Source organism: Anomaloglossus baeobatrachus, chromosome 5, assembly GCF_048569485.1.
Source record: "Anomaloglossus baeobatrachus isolate aAnoBae1 chromosome 5, aAnoBae1.hap1, whole genome shotgun sequence".
Classification (NCBI taxonomy): Eukaryota; Metazoa; Chordata; class Amphibia; order Anura; family Aromobatidae; genus Anomaloglossus; species Anomaloglossus baeobatrachus.
This window is the reverse complement of record NC_134357.1, coordinates 348056307-348078114: the sequence shown is the minus strand read 5'-3', so window position 1 is coordinate 348078114 and position 21808 is coordinate 348056307. Positions and strand designations below refer to the sequence as shown.

Genomic DNA, 21808 nt, shown 5'->3' with positions numbered 1-21808 from the left:
CTCGGACGCTACTTTATGTACCATTGATCTGTCCGTAGGTGACGCAGATGCTAATGATTGGATTGCGTCCATTATACTTGTACTGGACCTCCATCCGCCTGTATCAGGGGAGTATTCCCCGCTGGCAGAAAGGCATCAGTATACCTTAAACAGGACAAGGAGTGTGTTCCTTAACCACTCCAGTTTTCAGCCCACTGTGTCCAAGCCCACAGCCTGTCCTGTCAGACCCCAAAGCGGGGTTCTGATGACGGTTTCCCCCTCCCATCAGAGGTGGTCAAGGAGTGAGCTCATTCGCCAAGGGTGGTCCCTCCGGTGTCTAGACTTTCAGCCCGGATAGTTGTATCAGTGGCTGACGGCACCTCTATAAGGATCCCACTGTACATTAATTTTGTACTGGACCTCAATCCGCCGGAGTTACCTTGCCTAGGAGAACACAAGGTGTGTTCCTTAACCACTCCAGTTTTCAGGCCACTGTGACCAAGCCCAGGGTCCGCTCTGACAGTCGCTTCCCATGAAGCGTGGTTCTGAGGACTGTTTTTCCCTTTCCACCAGTGGTGGTCAAGGAGTGGGCTCATTCACCAAAGGTGGCTCAGCCCGGACCGTTATGTCAGTGGCTGATGGCTCCTCACTTAAGGTTTTGCGGTCCGCCAGGTTGTCCTTCTGGCCAAATCTGTATGGGGGCGGCAGGAGCTTCGTTCTCCTCAGCTTTACAGCAGTGCGGTTTTTTTGTAGCCTTCTCTGCTTCTCTAGAGGAGTTGCATTCCCTCACAGGGACTCTATGCCCGAAATGGTTGCCTGAACTTCCAGACTTCAGTCACTGCGGTGGCCTCGGCTACTTTCCTCGCTATCCGCAGGCTCCTGTGGCTTCGGAAATGGAAGGCAGATGCTTCTATAGAAGTTCCTTGCTGGGCTCCCTTTTGTTGGGACCAGTCTCTTCGGAACCAACTGGATGAAATTTAAGGAAGCTCTTGGCGGGAAGAGTTCTTCCATGCCACAAACCTAAACCAGGAAACCTGTCCAGGGCAGGAATCAGTTGAGGTTTCGTTTTTTTCGTTCCTCCATCTGATCGTTCTCTAAGCCCTCGGCCTCGTCCACTAGCTCGGCCAAGGTTCATAAACCCAAATGGCGCTCGAAGCTGCGTCTTCAGAAAACCGCAGGAGATGCTGCCACTGAGTCAGCTTCCTCCGAGCTATCTAGCCACGCCAACAACGTTGGTCGGTGGCAGGCTCTCCCATTTCGCGACGTATGGTTTTAACACGTCTCCGTTCAGTGGGTGCGGGATTATATCTCCCATGGCTACAGGATAGAATTCTATCCACCCGCCAAACAGATTTTTTCTGTCAACTCCCCCCGGCTCCAAGGCCGCCGCCTTCTCACAGGCCGTGGCATTCTTGCAGGCCAATGGAGTAATTGTACCGGTTCCCGACTGGGAACGGTTCTGAGATTTCTGCTTAAATCTATTCCTAGTCCCCGAAGAGGGCGGTGCCTTCCGACCTGGATCTTAAGCTTTTCAAGCATGTTCAGGTGTGGCGTTTTCACATGGAGTCTCGGTCTTGTTCCGTGTGTTTTTCACCGGATCAATCAATAACCCAAGGAGATTCCCTAGCATCCATCGGCATCAGAGATGCCTATCTGCAGGTGCCAATCACAGTTTCACACCAGCGTTGGCTACGTTTTTGCAATCGGAGTGGTCCAATTCGTGGCTCTTCCCTTGGGGTTAGCCACGGCCCCTCGAGTATTCTCAAGGTTGGGGCAGCTGTGATTAGGGTCCTGCACCTCTAGGGATTGGCAGTGATCTTTTGCCCTGGACGGTCTTCTTGTCGGGGCTTCATCCAGTGCAGACTCTTAGCAGAGTGCTTCGCTCACTCTCGCCACTCTAACCAATTCGGGTGGCTTGTCATTCTGTCCAAGTCCACTCTGACTTCGAACCAGAAGTTCCCGTTCCCAGGGACGCAATTCGAGACTCTGTCGGCACTTGTGAAGCTGCCCTTAGTCAGACAGTAGTCCCTCCGCTGGCGGTCGACGTCGTTCTATCAGGCACCGAATACAGGTACTGGTCAGATGGTGGCGTCAATGGAAGCGATTCCCTTGCCCAGTTTCTCCTGCGTCCTCTGAGGCCGGATATTTTCCGCTGTACAAGCGAACTTCCTCCTTCCACGGGGTGGTGGCTTCGCCACAGACCAGGGGCTCGTTTCAGTGGTGGCTTCGGCCACTCTGTCTCAGGGACGCTCCTTCCTGGCCCCGTCCCGGGTGATCCTCACCAGGATGCTAGTCTATCCGCCTTGGGAGCAGTATATCTCCACCGTGGAGCGCAGGGCGCTTGGACTCTGTCCGAATCAGCCCTCTGGATCAATGTGCTGGAAATCAGAGCTGTATTTCTAGCTCTCTAAGCCTTTCACCATCTGTTGGCGGCTAGGCACATTCGAGTCCAGTCGGACAACGTGACAGCGTTTACCTACATCAACTTCCAGGGCGGGACACTCAGCCGCCTGGCAATGTTGGCGGCTCAACGCATTCTTCAGTGGACGAGGGACTCCTAGTCCACCGTATCCGCAGCCCACATCCTAGACGTGAAAACTGCGAGGCAGACTATTTCAGCTGTCCAATCGTGGTCCACGATCCTCAGGTTTTGCGGCAGACGCACTGGTTCATGTTTGGTCCCAGCTTCGTCTCTTACGTGTTTCACCCTCTAGCTCTTGTCCAGAGTCCTGCGCAAGATCAGTAAAGAGGGCCGTCGGGTCATTCTCATACTCCAGACTGACCCAGGCAAGCTTGGTACCCTGACCTGCTCCATCTGTCCGTAGTGTTGCCATGGCATCTTCCGGACCGTCCATACCTTCTCTCAAAAGGTCCGTTTTTTCCGCCAGAATTCTGGACTCTCAGATTGACGGCGTGGCTCTCGAGTCCTGGATCTGGTTTCTTTGTTTCATCTTTCACAGAAAGTAGTCTTTCTAGTGGCCATAATTTCCCGCCAGAGAGTCTCTGTTTTGGCTGCACTCTCTTCGGAGTCACCCCCTTTTTTGTTTTTTTTCATCAAGACAAGGTGGTCTCCGTCCGACTCCGGACTTTCTCCCTAAGGTGGTTGCTGCTTCCACCTTAACCGGGGCATTTTTCCTGCCTTCCTTTTGTCCGGCTCCTGTTCATTGCTTTGAAAAAGCGTTGCATATCCTGGATCTGGTGCGGGCGCTCTGGATCTGTGTCTCGCACCGCCGTTATTAGGCGGTGCACCTCTCTCTGGTGCTGACCACTAGTCAGCGTAGCGGTCTCTCGGCATCTAAGCCGACCCTGGTTTGTTGGCTTAGGTCGGCCATTTCCGATGCCTACAAGTGTACTCAAGTGCCTTCCCCGCCGGGGATCAGGGCACACTTGATCAGAGCTGTCGGTGCCTTTTGGGCTTTCAGGCACCAGGCTACGGCTCAGCAGGTCTGTCAGACTGCCACTCGGATTAGTCTGCATACTTTTTCGAAGCACTACCCAAGGCATGCTCATGCTTTGGCAGACGCGGGCTTGGGCAGACGCATCTTTCAGGCGTCTGTCGCCCATTTGTGAAGTTAGGTTTCGCCTGCTTCTCAGTTTGTCTGTTTATTCCCACCCATGGACTGCTTTAGAACGTCCCATGGTCTGGGTCTCCCATAGGAACGATAAAGAAAAAGAGAATTTTGTTACTTACCGTAAATTCTTTTTCTTATAGTTCCGTCATGGGAGACCCAGCACCCTCCCTATTGCCTGTTGGCAGGTTTCTTGTTCCGTGTGCTTCACGGCTGTTGTTGTTGTAGACAGAGGTTCCGGTTGTTCCGGGTTTTACTCTGTCTCTACTTGTGGGTGGATGTCCTCCTTCAGCTTTTGCACTAAACTGGCTAGGGCTGGCTAGCAGGGGGTGTATATGCTAGGAGGGAGGAGTTACACGTTTTGAGTGTAGTACTTTGTGTGTCCTCCGGAGGCAGAAGCTATACACCCCATGGTCTGGGTCTCCCATGACGGAACTATAAGAAAAAGAATTTACGGTAAGTAACAAAATTCTCTTTTTTATTACATAGTAGTATTTTGAATTCCCCAATGTCTGGATAGGCTGTGCCTAGAAGTGCACGTGAAAGGCAGAAAGTGTATCCAGCTCACCTGTTATTAGAGTCCATACTCCCCTCCAAGGTGCACGAGGCCTGCCGGTCAGTCCATACCGGTGCGTGTAACAGGAGATTAGGAAAGAAAGGAATGGGCCCAGCACCAATTCAATAAAATATAAAAAAAAAGTTTTCTTTTATTGGTATCCAGTTAAAATAATGTCGGGGAACTCACTGTACAAAAATATGTATAGCAGGTGAAAATTTACGCGTTTCGGACGAAAAAATTATCTAAAATCAGAAGAGTCCTTAATCATAAGTCAGTGTTTACAGATGCATTGATTTAATAAAAAAATTGAGGGAAGGAGGTCAGCAGATGAGCAAACGCGAGGTTCAGCATTTGTACCGAAGACAGACTTTACAAAAAAAAGAAACCGAGTTTGGGTTCGACGTTCGGGTGCTTTTACGTATGCAAACCATTCATGTGCACATCGCTGTGCTCTGGTACGCTCCGTGCTCAGCCCAGTGCGAGCTGCTTCCAGTGTTTAATTAGCTCGCACTAGGGATAACAGCGTGATTGGATGTAGTGTGCTCATCTCTAGCCTGCTGTGACCATCACCTATTGTGAATGGTGGATCCTGGGTCATCTTCTCCATGTAGCGTTGTTACTAGAGCTGTTTGGACTCGCAAAAAAAACGGGACTGGCGGATCACTGCTTAATTAAAAAAACAAAAACGATCCGCTCTGGAATCTGGTGCACATATAAGTCTATGGGTATGGGGACCAGAATCCAGAGATTAAAAATGTTGGTGGAAGGGATAGGGGGTTAAGAGCGCGTGCGGTGTACTCACAGAGGCTGTGTTATGGCGGCAAACTCCTTCGGGTCACGCTTTTCCCTTCCGGAGCAGATAATTGACTATTCACTGCTTTGCCCGCCCATCGGCGTTTGTAATTGGTTGCAGCTAGCTGCGCCCCCAGCCTGAATGGCAGCGTGTCAGCTGACTGCAACCAATCACAGGCGCCAGGACGGCCGGTGGGTGGGGAAAGCAGTGCAAGTGTCTACGGGTCAGTATGGGGAGAGTGCATGTAGACAAACAGATGCGGCCTGCTCCTGTCAGAAAAGTGTGCAGCTGTGCCTGGTGATGCGACGCGAGATTCGCACGAGTCCCTCACAAGTGTGACTCCGGTCTTAAAGAAACCACATGCGGCTTTTTTCAATTAAATACATTTTTTTTAAAAAAAGACGACGTGTGGTCCCCCCCTAATTTTCATCCGCAGCCAAGATAAAGCCAGCTGAGGGCTGGTATTCTCATCCCGCAGCCTCACGGATCCGTAATTTTACAGTCCGGATCCGCTCAGCCCTAGTTGTTACCTTGTAATCCTGTCTGATTGTGGTTGCTGATAACTCCTCTATATAGAACAGGAAGTTAGTCTTTTATAGCCATTGTGACAATTGCAAGAGTTAGGTGCATTTTACTTTAACGGGGAATTCCCGTCTCGAAAAGCCTATCCTAATATATAGTAGGAGTAGTAATATGGTAATAATATTAGCAAATACCTCCAATTATAAACTGAAGTATAGTTCTTCTGATTCACTGTCTCTTACCTCATTTTCAGGGCATTGCAGGACCTCAGGTATCCATGGTTATTACCACACATGAAGTCAGTTAGTTGCTAGTGGCCATAACCATGGATACCTAATGCCCTGCACATGAGGTAAGCGACATGGTGAATCAGAAGAACTATACTTGTTTGCTAATATTATTACACCTACTTCATATTGGGATTGGATCTTAGAGATGGGAATTACACTTAAGTTAAGAAGGCACCTCATGTTTATTACATGTGCAGCAATAGTGAAATGTACATGAATATATGTATGTATATATAAGAAATATAATCTACCATGTGTCCAAAAATAAGAAAGGGTCTTATAATACTCCTTGCTTCTAGATGCGCTAGGGCTTCTTTTCAGGGGATGTCTTATATTTGCAAAGGTTTAAATGACCTCTTTTTAAACGGGAACCAATCACCAGGATTTTTGTATAGAACCTAAATCCAGTGCTATACTGGCACTATCAGGCTAGTTCTATACATACCTTTAGTGGTCCACTCGGAGGAAACCTACACATCCTAGCTGATCACTAAAGGTATGTATAGAATAAAAAAAATAGTGTTTTCCGCTTACCAGGATAAATGTCCCATGATGAATGAGCGGTGCACGGACCCTCTAGATCACCCCAGTTCTGGAATCCAAGAATTGCCAGTGGAGAGGGAAGGGGGAGGGTGAATGGGATCCAGCACCAGCAAAATATAGAGTAGTTTATATAAAAATAAAAAATGTATTAGAACATAAAGATTAAAATGGAAAAAACCGCAAATTGGTAAAGGAAAAGACATCAATTGCATCCAATTTGCAAGCTGCGCTTTTCCTATGCCAATTAACCATGTAACTAGTTGGGGCTTTAGTTCCCCAGACTAGTCCCTTTCCATGTTATGACACCCCTGAGAGCATAATATGATTTCCAGGAGTTGGCACATCGCCAGCTCCTGAACTTTTATCAGCGACATCACTGCACTTCTGAAGTTGATATACATGTCCCGACTAGTGATGAGCGAACCCGAACTGTAGTTTGCTGGCTGTACCGAACAGCAGGTTTATGGGTCCTGGACACAGAGTTCTCAGGTAAGTCCATGTTACAATTCGGGTTCGGCCACCCAGATAATAAAAAAAAAGAAAAAAAAACTAAACAAAAAAAGAAACACAAACAAATGGTTAAAGCAAGAGAATATCCCATGCGGCTGTATCAATACTTCCAGGTCTACTCATCACTCCTCATGCATATTCACTGCTTTCCCCGCCCACCGGTGGCTCTGATTGTCTGACGGTAGCCATTGCCCCCACCCTCTCTAACAGCGCCTGTGATTGGTTGGGATCACAATCACTGTCTGCGTGCTTATAGTGGAATATAAAGTAAATTTTAAAAAAACGTAGGGTCCCCCCTATAGTGATACCAGCACAGATAAAGCCACAGCTACCATGAGCTGTGTATCAAAATAAGAGGAACCACATGCGGCTTTTTTTTAAAAAAAAAAAATGATTTAAATAAATAATTTTAAAAAAGATGTTCGGTGCCAATAATTTTGCTTCCCAAGCAAGATAAAGCCGGCAGATGAGGGCTGGTATTCTCAGGCTGGGGAGGCTCATGGTTATTGGGACCCCCAGCCTAAGAATAGCAACCTGCACCCGCCCCAGAATTGTCGCATCCATTAGATGTGACAGTCCCGGCGCTTTACCTGGCTCCTCACGATTGCCCTGGTGCCGTTGGAAACGGGGTAATAAGAGGTTAATGACAGCTCTGAGCTGCCACTAAGCACAGAATTAGGGATGGGTAGAGGTCTAAAAGACACACACACACACACACACACACACACACACACACACACACACACACACACACACACACACACACACACACACACCATCACAAATCCTAAAAGTAAAAAGAAATAAAACAGACACTGAGAAAAATCCTTTATTTGAAGTAAAATACAGCACCCTCTTTGTCTTTTCTATTAACCCCCAAAAAGACCCTTGAAATTCCGCTGTAATCCACACGCCGTTCCACGACTGTCCTGGTTCTGCTACGTCCGAGCCTGGAGAAACCGAAAACATGTCTGATCTCTCAAACCTACAGAAAACACTCACAAGGGGGACCTGGCTGGCAGCAGTCATGTCACTCAGTTCACTGGAGGTCATACCTGGGTTTCCACACTATGACCTCTGGTGACCTGAGCACCGCACTCTAGCTTAAAGGGGTGGTTCACCCATTTTTTTTTTATTTTCTGTCGAAGTTCTACTTACAATTCTAGGTATTTTCTCCATTGGCTTGTATTTCCATTTCTGGCACTGAGCGGCGCTATGCTGCACGCTCAGTGCCTGTCACATGACCCCCTGGAGCTGTGGCCGCCGGCATCCTCTGACGTCCCGGCATTTCCGGGCTCTCAAACAAGACTGGTACGTCACAGGATGCCGGCGCCACTCAGATTGAGTGACAGGGCTGTGGGCGGTGACTACCGCACGTCACAGCTCAGCATCGAGGGGAGGATCCGGAGGACGTCAGTGTGGAGCCGGAAGCGTCCTGCAGATGGTGAGGCACGGGGCGCCAGTGTGCAGTACAGGGGGGGTTCTTCAGCTGAATCCCCCCCCTGCACGTAAGTATGTGATCACACTGTCCACCCGCCCGCTCTGCTGCGATGTCAGGAGAGCGGCCGGTGTCGGGCAGTGTGATAATCTGCTCCTCCCAGCAGCAAGACACTGACAGGCATGTCACCGCTGTGCTCTGCCATCTGTCCTGCTGCATGGGACCAACTGTCTGCACTCTGTCACCTGCACCACAAGTCACAGAGTGGAGACAGTTGGTGACAGAGCACCTCTGCCCCCCCCTCTTCTTTCCCCACTATCTTCTCCCCCCCCTCTCTCTCTTCTCCCCCCCTCTCTCTTCTCCCCCCCTCTCTCTCTCCCCCCCTCTCTCTCTTCCCCCCCCTCTCTCTTCCCCCCCCTCTCTTCCCCCCCCCTCTCTCTCTTCCCCCCCTCTCTCTTCTCCCCCCCTCTCTCTCTTCTCCCCCCCTCTCTCTCTTCCCCCCCCTCTCTCTCTTCTCCCCCCTCTCTCTTCTCCCCCCCTCTCTCTCTTCTCCCCCCCTCTCTCTCTTCTCCCCCCCTCTCTCTTCTTCTCCCCCCCTCTCTCTTCTTCCCCCCTCTCTCTCTTCTCCCCCCTCTCTCTCTTCTCCCCCCTCTCTCTCTTCTCCCCCCTCTCTCTCTTCTCCCCCCTCTCTCTCTTCTCCCCCTCTCTCTCTTCTCCCCCCTCTCTCTTCTCCCCCCCTCTCTCTTCTTCTCCCCCCTCTCTCTTCTCCCCCCCTCTCTCTTCTCCCCCCTCTCTCTTCTCCCCCCCTCTCTCTTCCCCCCCCTCTCTCTTCTCCCCCCCCCTCTCTCTTCTCCCCCCCTCTCTCTTCTCCCCCCCCTCTCTCTTCTCCCCCCCTCTCTCTTCTTCCCCCCTCTCTCTTCTCCCCCCCCTCTCTTCTTCCCCCCTCTCTCTTCTCCCCCCCCTCTCTCTTCTCCCCCCCCTCTCTCTTCTCCCCCCCCCTCTCTCTTCTTCCCCCCTCTCTTCTTCCCCCCCCTCTCTCTTCTTCCCCCCTCTCTCTTCTTCCCCCGTCTCTCTCTTCTCCCCCTCTCTTCTTCTCCCCCTCTCTTCTTCTCCCCCTCTCTTCTTCTCCCCCTCTCTTCTTCTCCCCCCCTCGCTCTCTTCTCCCCCCCCTCGCTCTCTTCTCCCCCCCCTCGCTCTCTTCTTCCCCCCCTCTCTCTCTTCTTCCCCCCCTCTCTCTCTTCTTCCCCCCCCTCTCTCTCTTCTTCCCCCTCTCTCTCTCTTCTCCCCCCCCTCTCTCTTCTTCCCCCCTCTCTCTTCTCCCCCCCCTCTCTCTTCTCCCCCCCCTCTCTCTTCTTCCCCCCTCTCTCTTCTTCCCCCGTCTCTCTCTTCTTCCCCGTCTCTCTCTTCTTCCCCCGTCTCTCTCTTCTTCCCCCGTCTCTCTCTTCTTCCCCCGTCTCTCTCTTCTTCCCCCGTCTCTCTCTTCTTCCCCCCCCTCTCTTCTCCCCCGTCTCTCTCTTCTCCCCCCCCCTCTCTTCTCCCCCCCCCCTCTCTTCTCCCCCCCCCTCTCTTCTCCCCACCCACCTCTCTTCTCCCCACCCACCTCTCTTCTCCCCCTCTCTTCTTCTCCCCCTCTCTTCTTCTCCCCCCTCTCCTTCTCCCCCCCTCGCTCTCTTCTCCCCCCCCTCGCTCTCTTCTCCCCCCCTCTCTCTTCTCCCCCCTCTCTCTCTTCTCCCCCCCTCGCTCTCTTCTTCCCCCCCCTCGCTCTCTTCTTCCCCCCCCTCTCTCTCTTCTCCCCCCCCTCGCTCTCTTCTTCCCCCCCCTCTCTCTCTTCTCCCCCCCTCGCTCTCTTCTCCCCCCCTCGCTCTCTTCTTCCCCCCCCTCTCTCTCTTCTTCCCCCCCCTCTCTCTCTTCTCCCCCCCCCTCTCTCTCTCTCTTCTCCCCCCCCTCTCTCTCTTCTCCCCCCCTCTCTCTCTCTTCTCCCCCCCTCGCTCTCTCTTCTCCCCCCCTCGCTCTCTTCTTCTCCCCCCCCCTCTCTCTCTCTCTTCTTCTCCCCCCCCCCTCTCTCTCTCTCTCTCTCTCTCTCTCTCTCTCCTGGCATGGTCAGTACAGAAATCTCTCCATCGTGGAGGGGTGAGAGGGAGTAATAAACATGGAGTCCCTACTGTGTCTGTGTATTTATTTCTAAATAAAGTATTTTTCTCTGTGTGATGTCTTTTTTTTTTTTTTTTTTTTTTAAAACCCTTTGTTGGAGATTCTTAATGGCCAGGTTAAACTTGGCCTGACATTAAGAATCTCGGGCTTTATACCAGTTGGTAAAACATAGCTGGTATTAACCCCTTATTACCCAGCGTGCCACCTGCCACCAGGGCCACTGGAAGAGTCGGATACAGCGCCTGAAGATGGCGCTTCTATGAAAGCGCCATTTTCTGGGGCAGCTGTGGACTGCAATTCGCAGTGGGGGGCCCAGAAAGTTTGGGCACCCTGCACTGTGGATTCCAATCCCCAGCTGCCTAGTTGTATCTGGCTGGACTCAAAAATTTGGTGAAGCCCACATCATTTTTTTTTTTTAATTATTTCATGAAATTCATGAAAAAAAAGGGCTTCTCTATATTTTTGGTTCCCAGCCGGGTACAACTAGGCAGCTGGGGGTTGGGGGCAGCCGTAGCTGCCTGCTGTACCTGGCTAGCATACAAAAATATGGCGAAGCCCACGTCATTTTCTTAAAAACGTTTTCAGGGAAAAACCTTTATAAAAAAAAAAAAAATGCTTCCCTGCATTTCTATTGCCAGTGAAAGTAACACCAAGCAGTGGGGGCTAGCAGCCAGTAGCTGCTTTGGTTACCCTTAGCAATAGAAAATGCAGCGGGAGCCCACAAACAATGTGATTTTTTTTGTTTTTTTTATTTTTAATGAATTTTTTTAAAAAAATCGGCATGGGCTTCGCCCATCGAGCACCAGAGCATTTTACTGCTCATTCATCCCAAGTAATGAGATGACTCCAGTGTCGGCCGATTACTTGTTCTGTGTCCCCCTGCATCCATCGCAGTGTGTACGCTGTAATAAAGAAAGAGTTTTTCAATATAAACTACATCCTGGCAACAGTGGTTTCTTAGCGCGGCTAAAACCCGATTCTCACATATATATATATATATATATGTCCTTTTTTTCACTACGGGCTGTGAGGTTAGCGGAGTGGAGACAGTGACATGCTCTGACACATAGTGTGCTGCATGTCACTATCTTTCTCCACTCTGGCACTTGTTGTGCAGGTGACCGGATGCTACATGTCACTAACTGTCTCCACTATGGGACTTGTTGTGCAGGTGAGAGTGTATACAGTTGGTACTATGCAGCAGAAATCAGAGTGGGGCAGTTAGTGACATGTATCATCCGGTCACCTGCACAACAAGTCCCAGAGTGGATACAGTGACATGCAGCACACTGTGTCAGAGCAGAGCATGTCACCAACTTGCTCTGCTCTGTCACCTGCGGTGCTGCATGTCACGTTTTTGCCGCGATTTGGTGCCTTTTTTGCTGCGTTTTTGCTCACTGCGTTTTTAATCAGTGCACAATGCCATTAAAGATTGTTGATGAAAAAAAAAAAGGTCTGATGTAATTTCCTTATTCAAAATGTTCATTGTATGCAGGAGAGCAGACAGCAGCTGCAGAACTACAAGGCTCAGCATCCTCCATCCAGGACTGTATGCAGTTTTTTACCCAAAAAGAAAAAAAAAATGACATGGGCTTCGCCATATTTTTGTATGCTAGCCGGGTACAGCAGGCAGGTACGGGCTGCCCCCAACCACCAGCTGCCTATTTGTACCCGGCTAGGAACCAAAAATATAGAGAAGCCCTTTTTTTTTTTTTTTAATTATTTCATGAAATAATTTTTAAAAAAAAATGACGTGAGCTTCGCCTAATTTTAGTGTCCAGCCGGGTACAACTAGGCAGCTGGGGATTGGAATCTTTCTGGGCACCCCCACTGCGAATTGCAGTCCGCAGCCACCCCAGAAAATGGCGCTTTCATAGAAGCGCCATCTTCTGGAGCTGTATCCAACTCTTCCAGCTGCCCTGATGCCGGGTGGCTAGCTAGGTAATAATGGAGTTAGGGCTAGCTGTATATTATCAGCTAGCCCTAAGCCCGAAATTCATGGTGTCACGCCAATATTAGACATGGCCACCATGAATTTCTAGTAATGATAAAAAAAAAAAAAACACAACACACAGAAAAATATTTTTATTAGAAATAAAACACAACACAATTAGTGACTCCATCTTTATTGAAATAAATCCCCCTCCGCAGTAATCCTGGGTTAGGGTCCCGCGCCGTCCAATCCGGATCCAATATCATCTGATCGGTTTGCTGGAAGGCAAAGCGATCAGATGATGTGTCAGGTTAAACTACGTGAATCACATGACACATCAGCTGATTGTATAAAAGCCGATTATACAATCAGCTGATGCATCAGTGCAAAAAAAAAAAAAATACTCACGTCTGTGCTGATTACCGGCAGCTCCTGCAGCGGAGTCTGATCCTGGCCCATCACTGCAGGAGCTGCCGGTAATCAGCTGATGAAGTCCCCTGACGGCAGGATCAGCTGATAGCCGGCCGAGCACGAAGAAGCCGGCGACACCACGAGAATCGATCAGCTGATGCGTCGGGTGACTGCATCAGGTGATCCACCGCCAGGTCCTGCAAGCTTCGTACGTGCCCCGGGAAGACTGCACACAGCCGAAGCGGCGGTACCGAGACAGGGGCTGGAAGCAGGCATGGCACCGGGACCCTGCAGACAGGTGAGTATGACATACACACACACACACACATACACATACACACACATACACATACACACTCACACACACACTGTATATACGCACACACACTGTATATACGCACACACACTGTATATACACACACACTGTATATACACACACACACTGTATAATACGCGCACACACACTTTCTTCCCTGGCTGTGTAGAGCTGCTGCTGTCTCTGTATGATTGATCTCGGTGCATCCACAGGGAAGAGGCAGGGAGGAGGGTTTGGGTGGGAGCAGAGTGGGTGTATTAGACACAATGGGTGTGTTAGATAAGCCAGACACCGCCCTAGAGCCACAAAGAATTCTGGGACTTGTAGGAACTGAACACAGGAAGTCAGAGGAGAGATTAACCCCGATCAGAGCTGGAGCCAGCAATGACCGTGTGCTGCTAGTGCACAATAAAAGGTAATTTTGCTGAAAAAAACATAATAGATGTGTTGAGGGCACATATTAGCAAGATTTATCAGAAAAAAAAAAAAATCAGTTTTGGTAACTGGACAACTTCTTTAAAGTGCAGGGCCGTGCCCTGCACCCTGCCAGCCCTTTAACACTGACCGTGCCGGCCCGGGGAAGGGGAGTGCAGTCTGCCCATACACACGCTCACACCTATATATAGGTGTATGTGTACATGTATATTATACAATGTATAATATGTGCAACGGCTTATGTATTGTGAGGTTTGAAGAACATGCATTATTTTCCCTCTGATGTGTCCCTGTCTGTAGTCCTCCCATGCAGGTTAACGCTTGCTGTCAGGACCTGTCAGTATTCAGTGTGTCTGGATGCTGAAGATGCTTTTCCTTAGGATGGTCTACAGCAGGGGAGGTGCCTGTGCATGTTCCTGGGACAAAGCACGGACTCTCTATGATGCAGCACTTCAGTAATGTTAGCTTGCTACAGCCATGAGATGGAATCGCATAGCGTGCTAAATGCACTTGTGAGGTGTGCAGCAATACTACAGCCTTAGAAAATGGACTACTGCAGATTAGGTCACTTGTAAAAAGAAATGTACACATATTTTGGGAGGAAACCTTTTAGACTAATTGGCGAATGTGCAACTGTGGATTCAGTATGAAGAGATGTCACAATGATTACTTTCTCCCCCCCCACCCCCCCCCCCCACATCTACCTATTTTATTGGTGTGTCCTAACTACACACACTCAATTTATAAGCAATCAAGTAAAATAAGTATTCTGTGTATAATGGTTTCCCCTTGTGTAAGCATTACATGAATAGTCCATATTCCCAGAGTTTATCGCAGGCTGATTAGAACCTAGCTGTTATGAAGTCTTCCATACATTGCAGAAATGGAGAGAACTGGAGAATCCTGCTGTTATGTTTCACACATACACACATAAGCATGGAGGGCGTAATATACAGCAATAAGGCTATGTGCACACGTTGCTTTTTTTATGTGCGTCTTTTCTGCACATAAAAAAACAACATGTTTTGGCAGGAAAAACGCAGCAGAAAAAAAGTGCATTGTTTTATTGCGGGTTTTTTTTTTTCATATGCGTTTTTTTCCTGCTTATTTTTGTGCTTTTATTTCATGGTGATCGTGGGGGTCAGACGCTGTACCACCAGAATCGCCATCGAGTGTGCGGGTGATGTTACTGCTGGGACTCCCTACCCGGAGAGGTGCTCGCGCCACTCCCGGGCAGTTTAACCCCCTAGATGCTGCAGTCAGTGCGATCGCAGCGTTCAGGATGCAGGGAGAGGAATCACTTACCTCTCCCTGGCGATGGGATCCCTGTAATGCGATCACAGGGACCCGATCACTGCCATAGTAACCCTGGGTCATCACCATGATGACCCCGGGTTACTGCGCTACGGAGAGCCTCACAGACCAAGCTGTATGCATAGTGTGTGGGGCAAAGTACTGATCCCCTGTAGTGCACTGTAGGGAATTACAGAAACGTAGGAAATAAATGCAGATACAATTGATATGTTGCTTCTGTTTTTCAGCAACAAAATCTGCAAGGGAAAAAAAGAGCAGCGTGTGCACAGCAACTTAGGATTCTCATACACTTTGCTGTAATGCTTTTTCCTTGCTTTTGTTGATTAAAAAAAAGCAAGGAAAAACATGTGGACACATAGCCTAACAGTGTTGTGAATTCAGCACTAGGCTTAAAGGAAGGGTGTCGTGTTTTTTTTGTATTAATAGTGATTATGAAATTTAAGTATTTTTAATACAAAATTAAATTCACTGTTTTATTTAGTTTTTATGTAATTCTAGTTTTATTGAAGCACTGGGGTCTGCCATCTTGGATTTGTGTTTGTAACGACAGTTACTCACTTCCTTTATGGCAGCCACCTGTGCATAGAGGACAGTGGTCAGTATCCGACCCCATTTAGTAACATAGAGCAGGCGTCTGCTGCGAAATGGACGCACCCCTGAGCTGTCCAGATCACAGTAGAGGGAGGAGATCAGCGCCATCTTTGTGGAGGAGACAGCATGTGCTCACCTCGGCCCTCTGTTCAAAGCTCGTACTGTGATCATTGACATGACAGGCTGCCGGGGGCGCAGGTCTGAGGTGAGTGCATGCGTCTGAGAGCGGTGATCTGCAGCCTGAGCGGCACTGCACTATGGATCACCCCTCCTCACCACATGTTACCTTGGACCTCCGATCCCAGCCAGCAGCACAGTATATGGGGGCGCGAGATACAGCGGGACATAGGGAGGGGAAACAGCCAGCAGCGGGGCATAGGGAGGGAGACAGCCAGCAGCGGGGCATAGGGATACAGTGGAGCACTATGCAGCTGTCCTCGGTAACACTTTTTAGACATATTGTAATCACTTTGTGGCCAACAACAAAATGGCTCCGTCCTGTGAGCCTAAACTTCATCGTCCCTTATCCTTATGGAGACACCCAGATTAGGAGGGGGAGATGTGACATCACACACAGGAGAGCAGATTCTGCCCACTTTACTGCAGCTGTAATGTGAGCTGTTTCTGCAGTAGTTCTAACAGCAGGATTTCAGAAGCTGCTCCCCCTAATGTTTAAGAGTGGAAAATATGAAACTTTTCTTTTTTTTTTTAAATTTTTCTGAATTTAAAACCAATATTATTTAAACATAACATTAATACTTTATATTTTTTCAGTTCTTGAAAAAAAACATTTTTTTGACAACCCCTTCCCTTTAAAGGGAATCTGTCATCAGGTTTTTGCTATAACAGGTATTCTGATTCCAGCAATGTGTCACTTGCATGCTGCCATTTTGATAAAAGCATTGTTTTCCCTGCTGCAGATCTATTAGTGCTCGGAATGCTGAGCTGTGTAAAACTCCGCCCACACCAGTGATTGGCAGCTTTCTATGTACACTGTGCATAGGCTGCTGTTAAACAGTGGTGTGGGCGGGGTTATACAGATCAGGAGGACTATATGGCACAAGACAATTAGTCCTCTAGTGACTAGTCTGCTGCTTATAAAACACTGACTTTTTTTATTGAAACTACATAAAGTAGCCCTTTAAAGGGAACCAACCAGCAGGATTTTCATATCTAAAGTAAAGCCAGTGCTATACTGACCCTAGGATGCTGAATGTAACCATACCTACTGATCTGAGATTGGAGGTTCTATTTCAGAAATATGTGCAAGTAAAGTTCCAGCAATGCACTATTTGATTGTGTAGATTGTGTATAAAATAATAAATCTGTGAATAAATGCAGTATAGATCAGTGTAATACAATACAGCACAACTTTTGAAGTCCCTGCATATCCCTCTTTCATGTCCTTATGAACTGATTGGGAGTTGTAGCCTGGTGGATTCAGCCCTAGAACTCAACATGCCACTTCGCCCTACATTGGGGTCATATCGCTAGGCCCACGCTGCCTCTGAAAAAAGTCATTCATGCAATTTTTTGCAAAGTGTTATGAATTGGAATCTTTTGTACACATCCAATATGTTTATCTGATGGTCCTAGATAAACACCTGTTCTATATAATGGAATGCGTCCGATCTCGGGAGCCAGCAGAAAGGGTGCTGATTGGTGTTAGGTTTATTTTTCTGCTTGTAAATATGAAATATTAATCACATAATTTTGGTGTTTAGGTAAGAGAGTGTCTATCAAAGAGGAATCCCCCTCAGGAGTCCCCTCACGCTCAGCCCGCAGACAATGGGGACACTGCAGTCAGTTCACAACTACAGTGGCAGCTTAACCTCCTGACGCATCTGGAGTCCCTGCAGGATGAAGTTACCCATAGAATGGATTTTATAGAGAAGGAGCTTGATGGTGAGTAATTCTTTTGGTAGTATTTTGGTAGTTAGTACCCCTTCCCTAACCAATAATTACAATCTGAACATTCGGAGAAAGAGCGGTGCAATGGATTCAGCCATTGTCCCGATGGGATCTTCAGCTGGGTACTACCCTTTATATACTGGAACCTCCTAATTGTGTATCTTCGTAATTATGGGGATGAAACATTCCCTGCCCTGCTATTATCTAAGTTTTTGTTGTTTTTCTAAATGTAGCGCTACCTCTGCTTTGCCCATTGACAGAATAAAGGTGGCTAATTCCCTGCCACTGCATATGGGAGCGTTCATTTTTGACTCCTTTCTACCGCATGGCAGGAGTTTAGTTGTCATGTGTTTTGTGCTGGCATGAATGACTTGTCATAAGCACAGTGAGCACGAAGTATCAAAACTGGTCCAAGTAGACTGGCTGCATATAGCAATCAAACAGAAGGCTGCATTATTTTTCCAAAGAGCGCCGGGAAAATGTGAGCCGATATCTCCTTTGGACATATGCTCCTCTTTTTTCCTTTGCACGTGTTTTGTTATTTTAACACCCTTTTAATAGACCTCCTTTTATTTAAAAGAAAAATGGCCACCAATAAAAGCTCTGCTTTCATTTATTACAGGGGTTGTCAACCACTAGGACAACCCTTTCTGATTCCACATGTTAGACTCCAGGTAAACCTATACTCACCTCCCGTACCGGCACAATTCCAGCGGTGCTGCGTCTCACGGTCCCAGGGCTCACGTTGGATTGTGACGTTGTGAAGATGTAATTTACCCTCTCACTGTATTTGCTGTAATACTATGTCTTGGGATGTAAGTGACTATCTTCCCCCAGCCTGTATCATATTGCACTCAAGCTTCAGCTGTAGCTATTGTCATTGATTTGGTGGGGGTTGCATATATATATTGTTCTTCTCAGCATGGGACTTCTCCAACCACAACTTGGTAAACAGAACAGAGCCAGCAGTCTAAAGTCCATTCATGCATCAAATGGCCAGGGGGAGGTGTGCCCAACTAAGGGGCTGGTCCCAGGAGAGAAGACCATGTTAGTTCAGTTAGTTGGAGCTCGGCTGGAGAAGGACTAGGATCCATAGCTGAGGCTGGATCCTGGGGTCTGTGTGTGTGGACTGTTACAGACTGGAGATCCGCGGCCACGTGGGATTGCGTTTTGTTGTTCACCTGTTGGACTCAAGGAACTCATATAAGGACCATTGCCCTAATTCCCCTGGCATCGGAATACCAGGCGGTGCCCCTGGATCTTTTGTTTTTCTGTTGTGGACTCCTTGCAGATTTGAAGGATTTATATTTATGTTTGCTGCTTATTCTTTGTGGTTCCAATAAAGCCCTTTGGATTGTTCCTTGGCCTGGCGTCCCTCACTGCTCTGTTGCATACCCCGTCACAGACGTCATGCGAGTAGCGTATCCCATCAGTGCCGGCTTCCTTCTCCCCGCCTTTGGACCAAATGAGTAATGAACAGGAAGTGAGCGCAGCTGCTGCGCTCACTTCCTGTTGATGAACTCATTTGATCCGAAGGCGGGGAGAAGGAAGCCGGCACTGATTGGATACACGTCTCGCGTGAAGTCACAATCCAACGTGAGCACCATGCCTTCGAGCTGTTGGAACAGCACCAGTATGGGAAGCGAGTATAGGCTTTATTATTTTACCTGGTGGAATCAGAAGGGGTTGCCCTAGTAGTGAACAACCCCATTAATGTAAAATCTTCCTTGTGATGGTTCCTTTGAACAATAAATTCTGCTTTTCTAAGATTAATTTAATTTTTTCTTTTAGGACTTCATATATATTCGTTTTAAAGACCAATCTGTTTTTTGTTTTGCAGTTCTAGAAAGTTTTTTGGACTACACTGGTGAACTTGAGCCACCAGAACCACTCGCGAGGCTTCCACAACTAAAGCATCGGATCAAACAGCTTCTAATGGACCTTGGCAAAGTTGAGCAAATAGCTCTTTGCTCAACATGAAAAGACTTGAGCTGATGATGGAAACTGCTCCAGGAAACAGAAACGCAAGGCGTCCAGCGCTGCAGAGCCTTGAGTAGCATGCAGGCTGCATGTAACGTGGACAGACTGCTGGGATGAAGGAGGATATTGCTTGTTCTTCATACATTAGAGCAAGCTGCTCATACTGTCTGATAACCGGATAGAATATTACCTGAATGTAGTAACGAGGCTTGTATTCTTTTCAGTTTGTTCATATTTCTCTTGGTTGTCTGGAATTGTTAGTTGCTATATTGTTTGCTTTCACCTGATGCTTTTTGCCCGCTGTATTTTGTGTATTAATTTCTCTCCTTAAACTGCTATTAACTAAATACAGCAAAATTAACTTTGTTCTACCCTTTAAGAACAGGAATTTAACACTTAAATTTAAGAATATTTTTTATTTTATTTTACACACAAAAACTTGGCACTAAAAGAACAGCGTTGGAGGGCAAAAAACTTCTTTTTTTTTTTTTCTTTTTTTTTTTTCTCCCTTCTTCTGTTCTTGCAATTTCAGCTTACATTTTATTCTGGCCGATTCCTAGATCCGTATTTAATCACTAAGAATATTGTCCTGGCTTATTTCTCAAGTATCGCAGTGGAGAAATGTTCTGATTTCAATTGTATTTTATTGCTGCAATGTTTAGTAGGTATTATGTTCAAAATCTTTTTTGCTTGTTGTACTTGCGGTAGTGGTACATGAGCACGGTTATTCTTATTAGGGCATGACTTCCGGCAAATGTAGTAAATGGTCTACAGTATGCTTTCTGTATAATTAAAGTCTAATAAGTTATGGTAAAGCTGGGCCTACACAGTGAGGGAAACAATATATGAATGAATGTTTGTATATAACATGACGTTCCATCTTGGTTCTATGATATGTAAGGTGAGCGATGTGTTCTTTTTTTTTTTTTCTTTTTTTTTTTATATATATATATATATATGGGTTTTAACTGCAGAATTATAGGCTTCATAGAAAAAGGACAGGATTTGCTCTGCGTTTGGATAGTACTTGAAAAAAGTCTTGGGGTACGTTAATATATAGCTGTATGGTTGCTGTAGTATACTTTTTGCAATGCAGATGTTACATTGCAGTGAATGCAATTATTAGGTTCTCATTAAAGAGTAACCGTCGCTTTAATTTTTTATTTCATAAATCGATAGTACACATGTAAATTAGCAACTTTGTAATAAATCTTATCAGACAAATCTGCTTCTTTTCTCCAAGAATTGATCAGTCGTTATCAAAATTCTCAGTTCCGAGGTAAAATCTGTGTTCAGTGAAGACTTTCCCATCACTGAGATGGGAGATGGCAGTTATTAGGCTATGTGCGCACTGCACACAAAAGGTCCGCTTAAGAGCGCAGCTGAAAAGCTCCGTTCTGAAGCACCTGGTGCCTGCAGAATTCATGCGCTCTGCATGCTGCCTCTCCCTATAGACAGTATGCAAAGCGCACGAAAGAAGTGACATGTCACTTCTTAGACGCACGCTTTGGGCAGCAGCCGAATCACTACGTTCTAATACGCCACGTGCGCACGTCTCATGCACAATCTTCATAGATTGTGCTGGGGACGCAGGACGCATGCAGTTACGCTGCGGTGCAGAACGCAGCGTAACTGCATGCAATACGCACACGTGCGCACATAGCCTTACTGATGAGATTCTATGACCTGAGGAGTTAGAGGCAGAGCTCCGCCCCCTCCTAGTTCTCATAGAATCTCATAAGCACCAACTGCCATCTCCTATCTCAGTAATGGGAAAGTTTTCACTGGAAATGGCAGTTGGTGCTGATGAGATTTATGATGACTGGAGAATGGATGGAGCTCTGCCTCTAGCTCCGCCCTCTGTCTAGAACGTCTCCCTCTTCCTCTACCTCCTCTCATCATAGAATCTCATCAGCACCAACCGTCATCTCCTATCTCAGTGATGGGAAAGTCTTCACTGAATACAGATTTGACCTCAGAATTGGGAATTGTGATAATGACTGATCAATTCTGGGAGAGAAAGAAGCAGATTTATCTGATAAGATACATTACAAAGTTGCTTATTTTCAGATGTACTATTGATTTATGAAATAGAGCGACTTTTCGCTTACATTTTTAAGGCGGCCTTGTGCTGTAACAGAATTACACTTTTTCCAGCACTCCGTTCACAATAGTTTATTCCTTACCACCGCCACAGATCAGTGTGGACGTACCCTTGAAGACTCTTTAATTCAGATATACTTTTTGGTTTATGGATTTTTCCAATGCCTGGTGTTTTGGTTTTTTTTTTGTTTTTTTTTTTTAGGCCTATGTTACATCCATGTACTTTTACCAAAAATGAGTCTTCAATGAATCCTATAGATGGGGTCAATTTCAAATATTCAAAAATCTGCAAGTAAAACAAACATTGAAAACAAGGCCCAGTGACTCCTCCCTTAGATATACACGCTTGTATGTATGGAATCCCAGAAGCCAATTTGCTTTTTTTTTTTTTTTTTTTTTTTTTTGTAGTTTACTGCTTTTATTTTCCCTTTTTATTTTGGTTTTGTACATATGTATGTAT

The 21808-nt window shown here is 47.2% G+C and overlaps 1 protein-coding gene across 6 annotated transcripts in view; it reads left to right on the top strand.

The window, feature by feature from the left end:
* The window catches only part of PHF20 (PHD finger protein 20), a 188686-nt gene extending 168247 nt beyond the window's left edge, over positions 1–20439 (top strand). For all 6 annotated transcript variants that reach the window (XM_075349891.1, XM_075349889.1, XM_075349890.1 and 3 more), the window contains 2 exons: positions 17079–17259; positions 19106–20439. In XM_075349891.1, coding sequence (XP_075206006.1) covers positions 17079–17259; positions 19106–19245 — 321 coding nt within the window. In that variant the 3' untranslated portion in view covers positions 19246–20439. The remainder of the gene's footprint in view (positions 1–17078; positions 17260–19105) is intronic.
* Positions 20440–21808: the final 1369 nt, after the last annotated feature.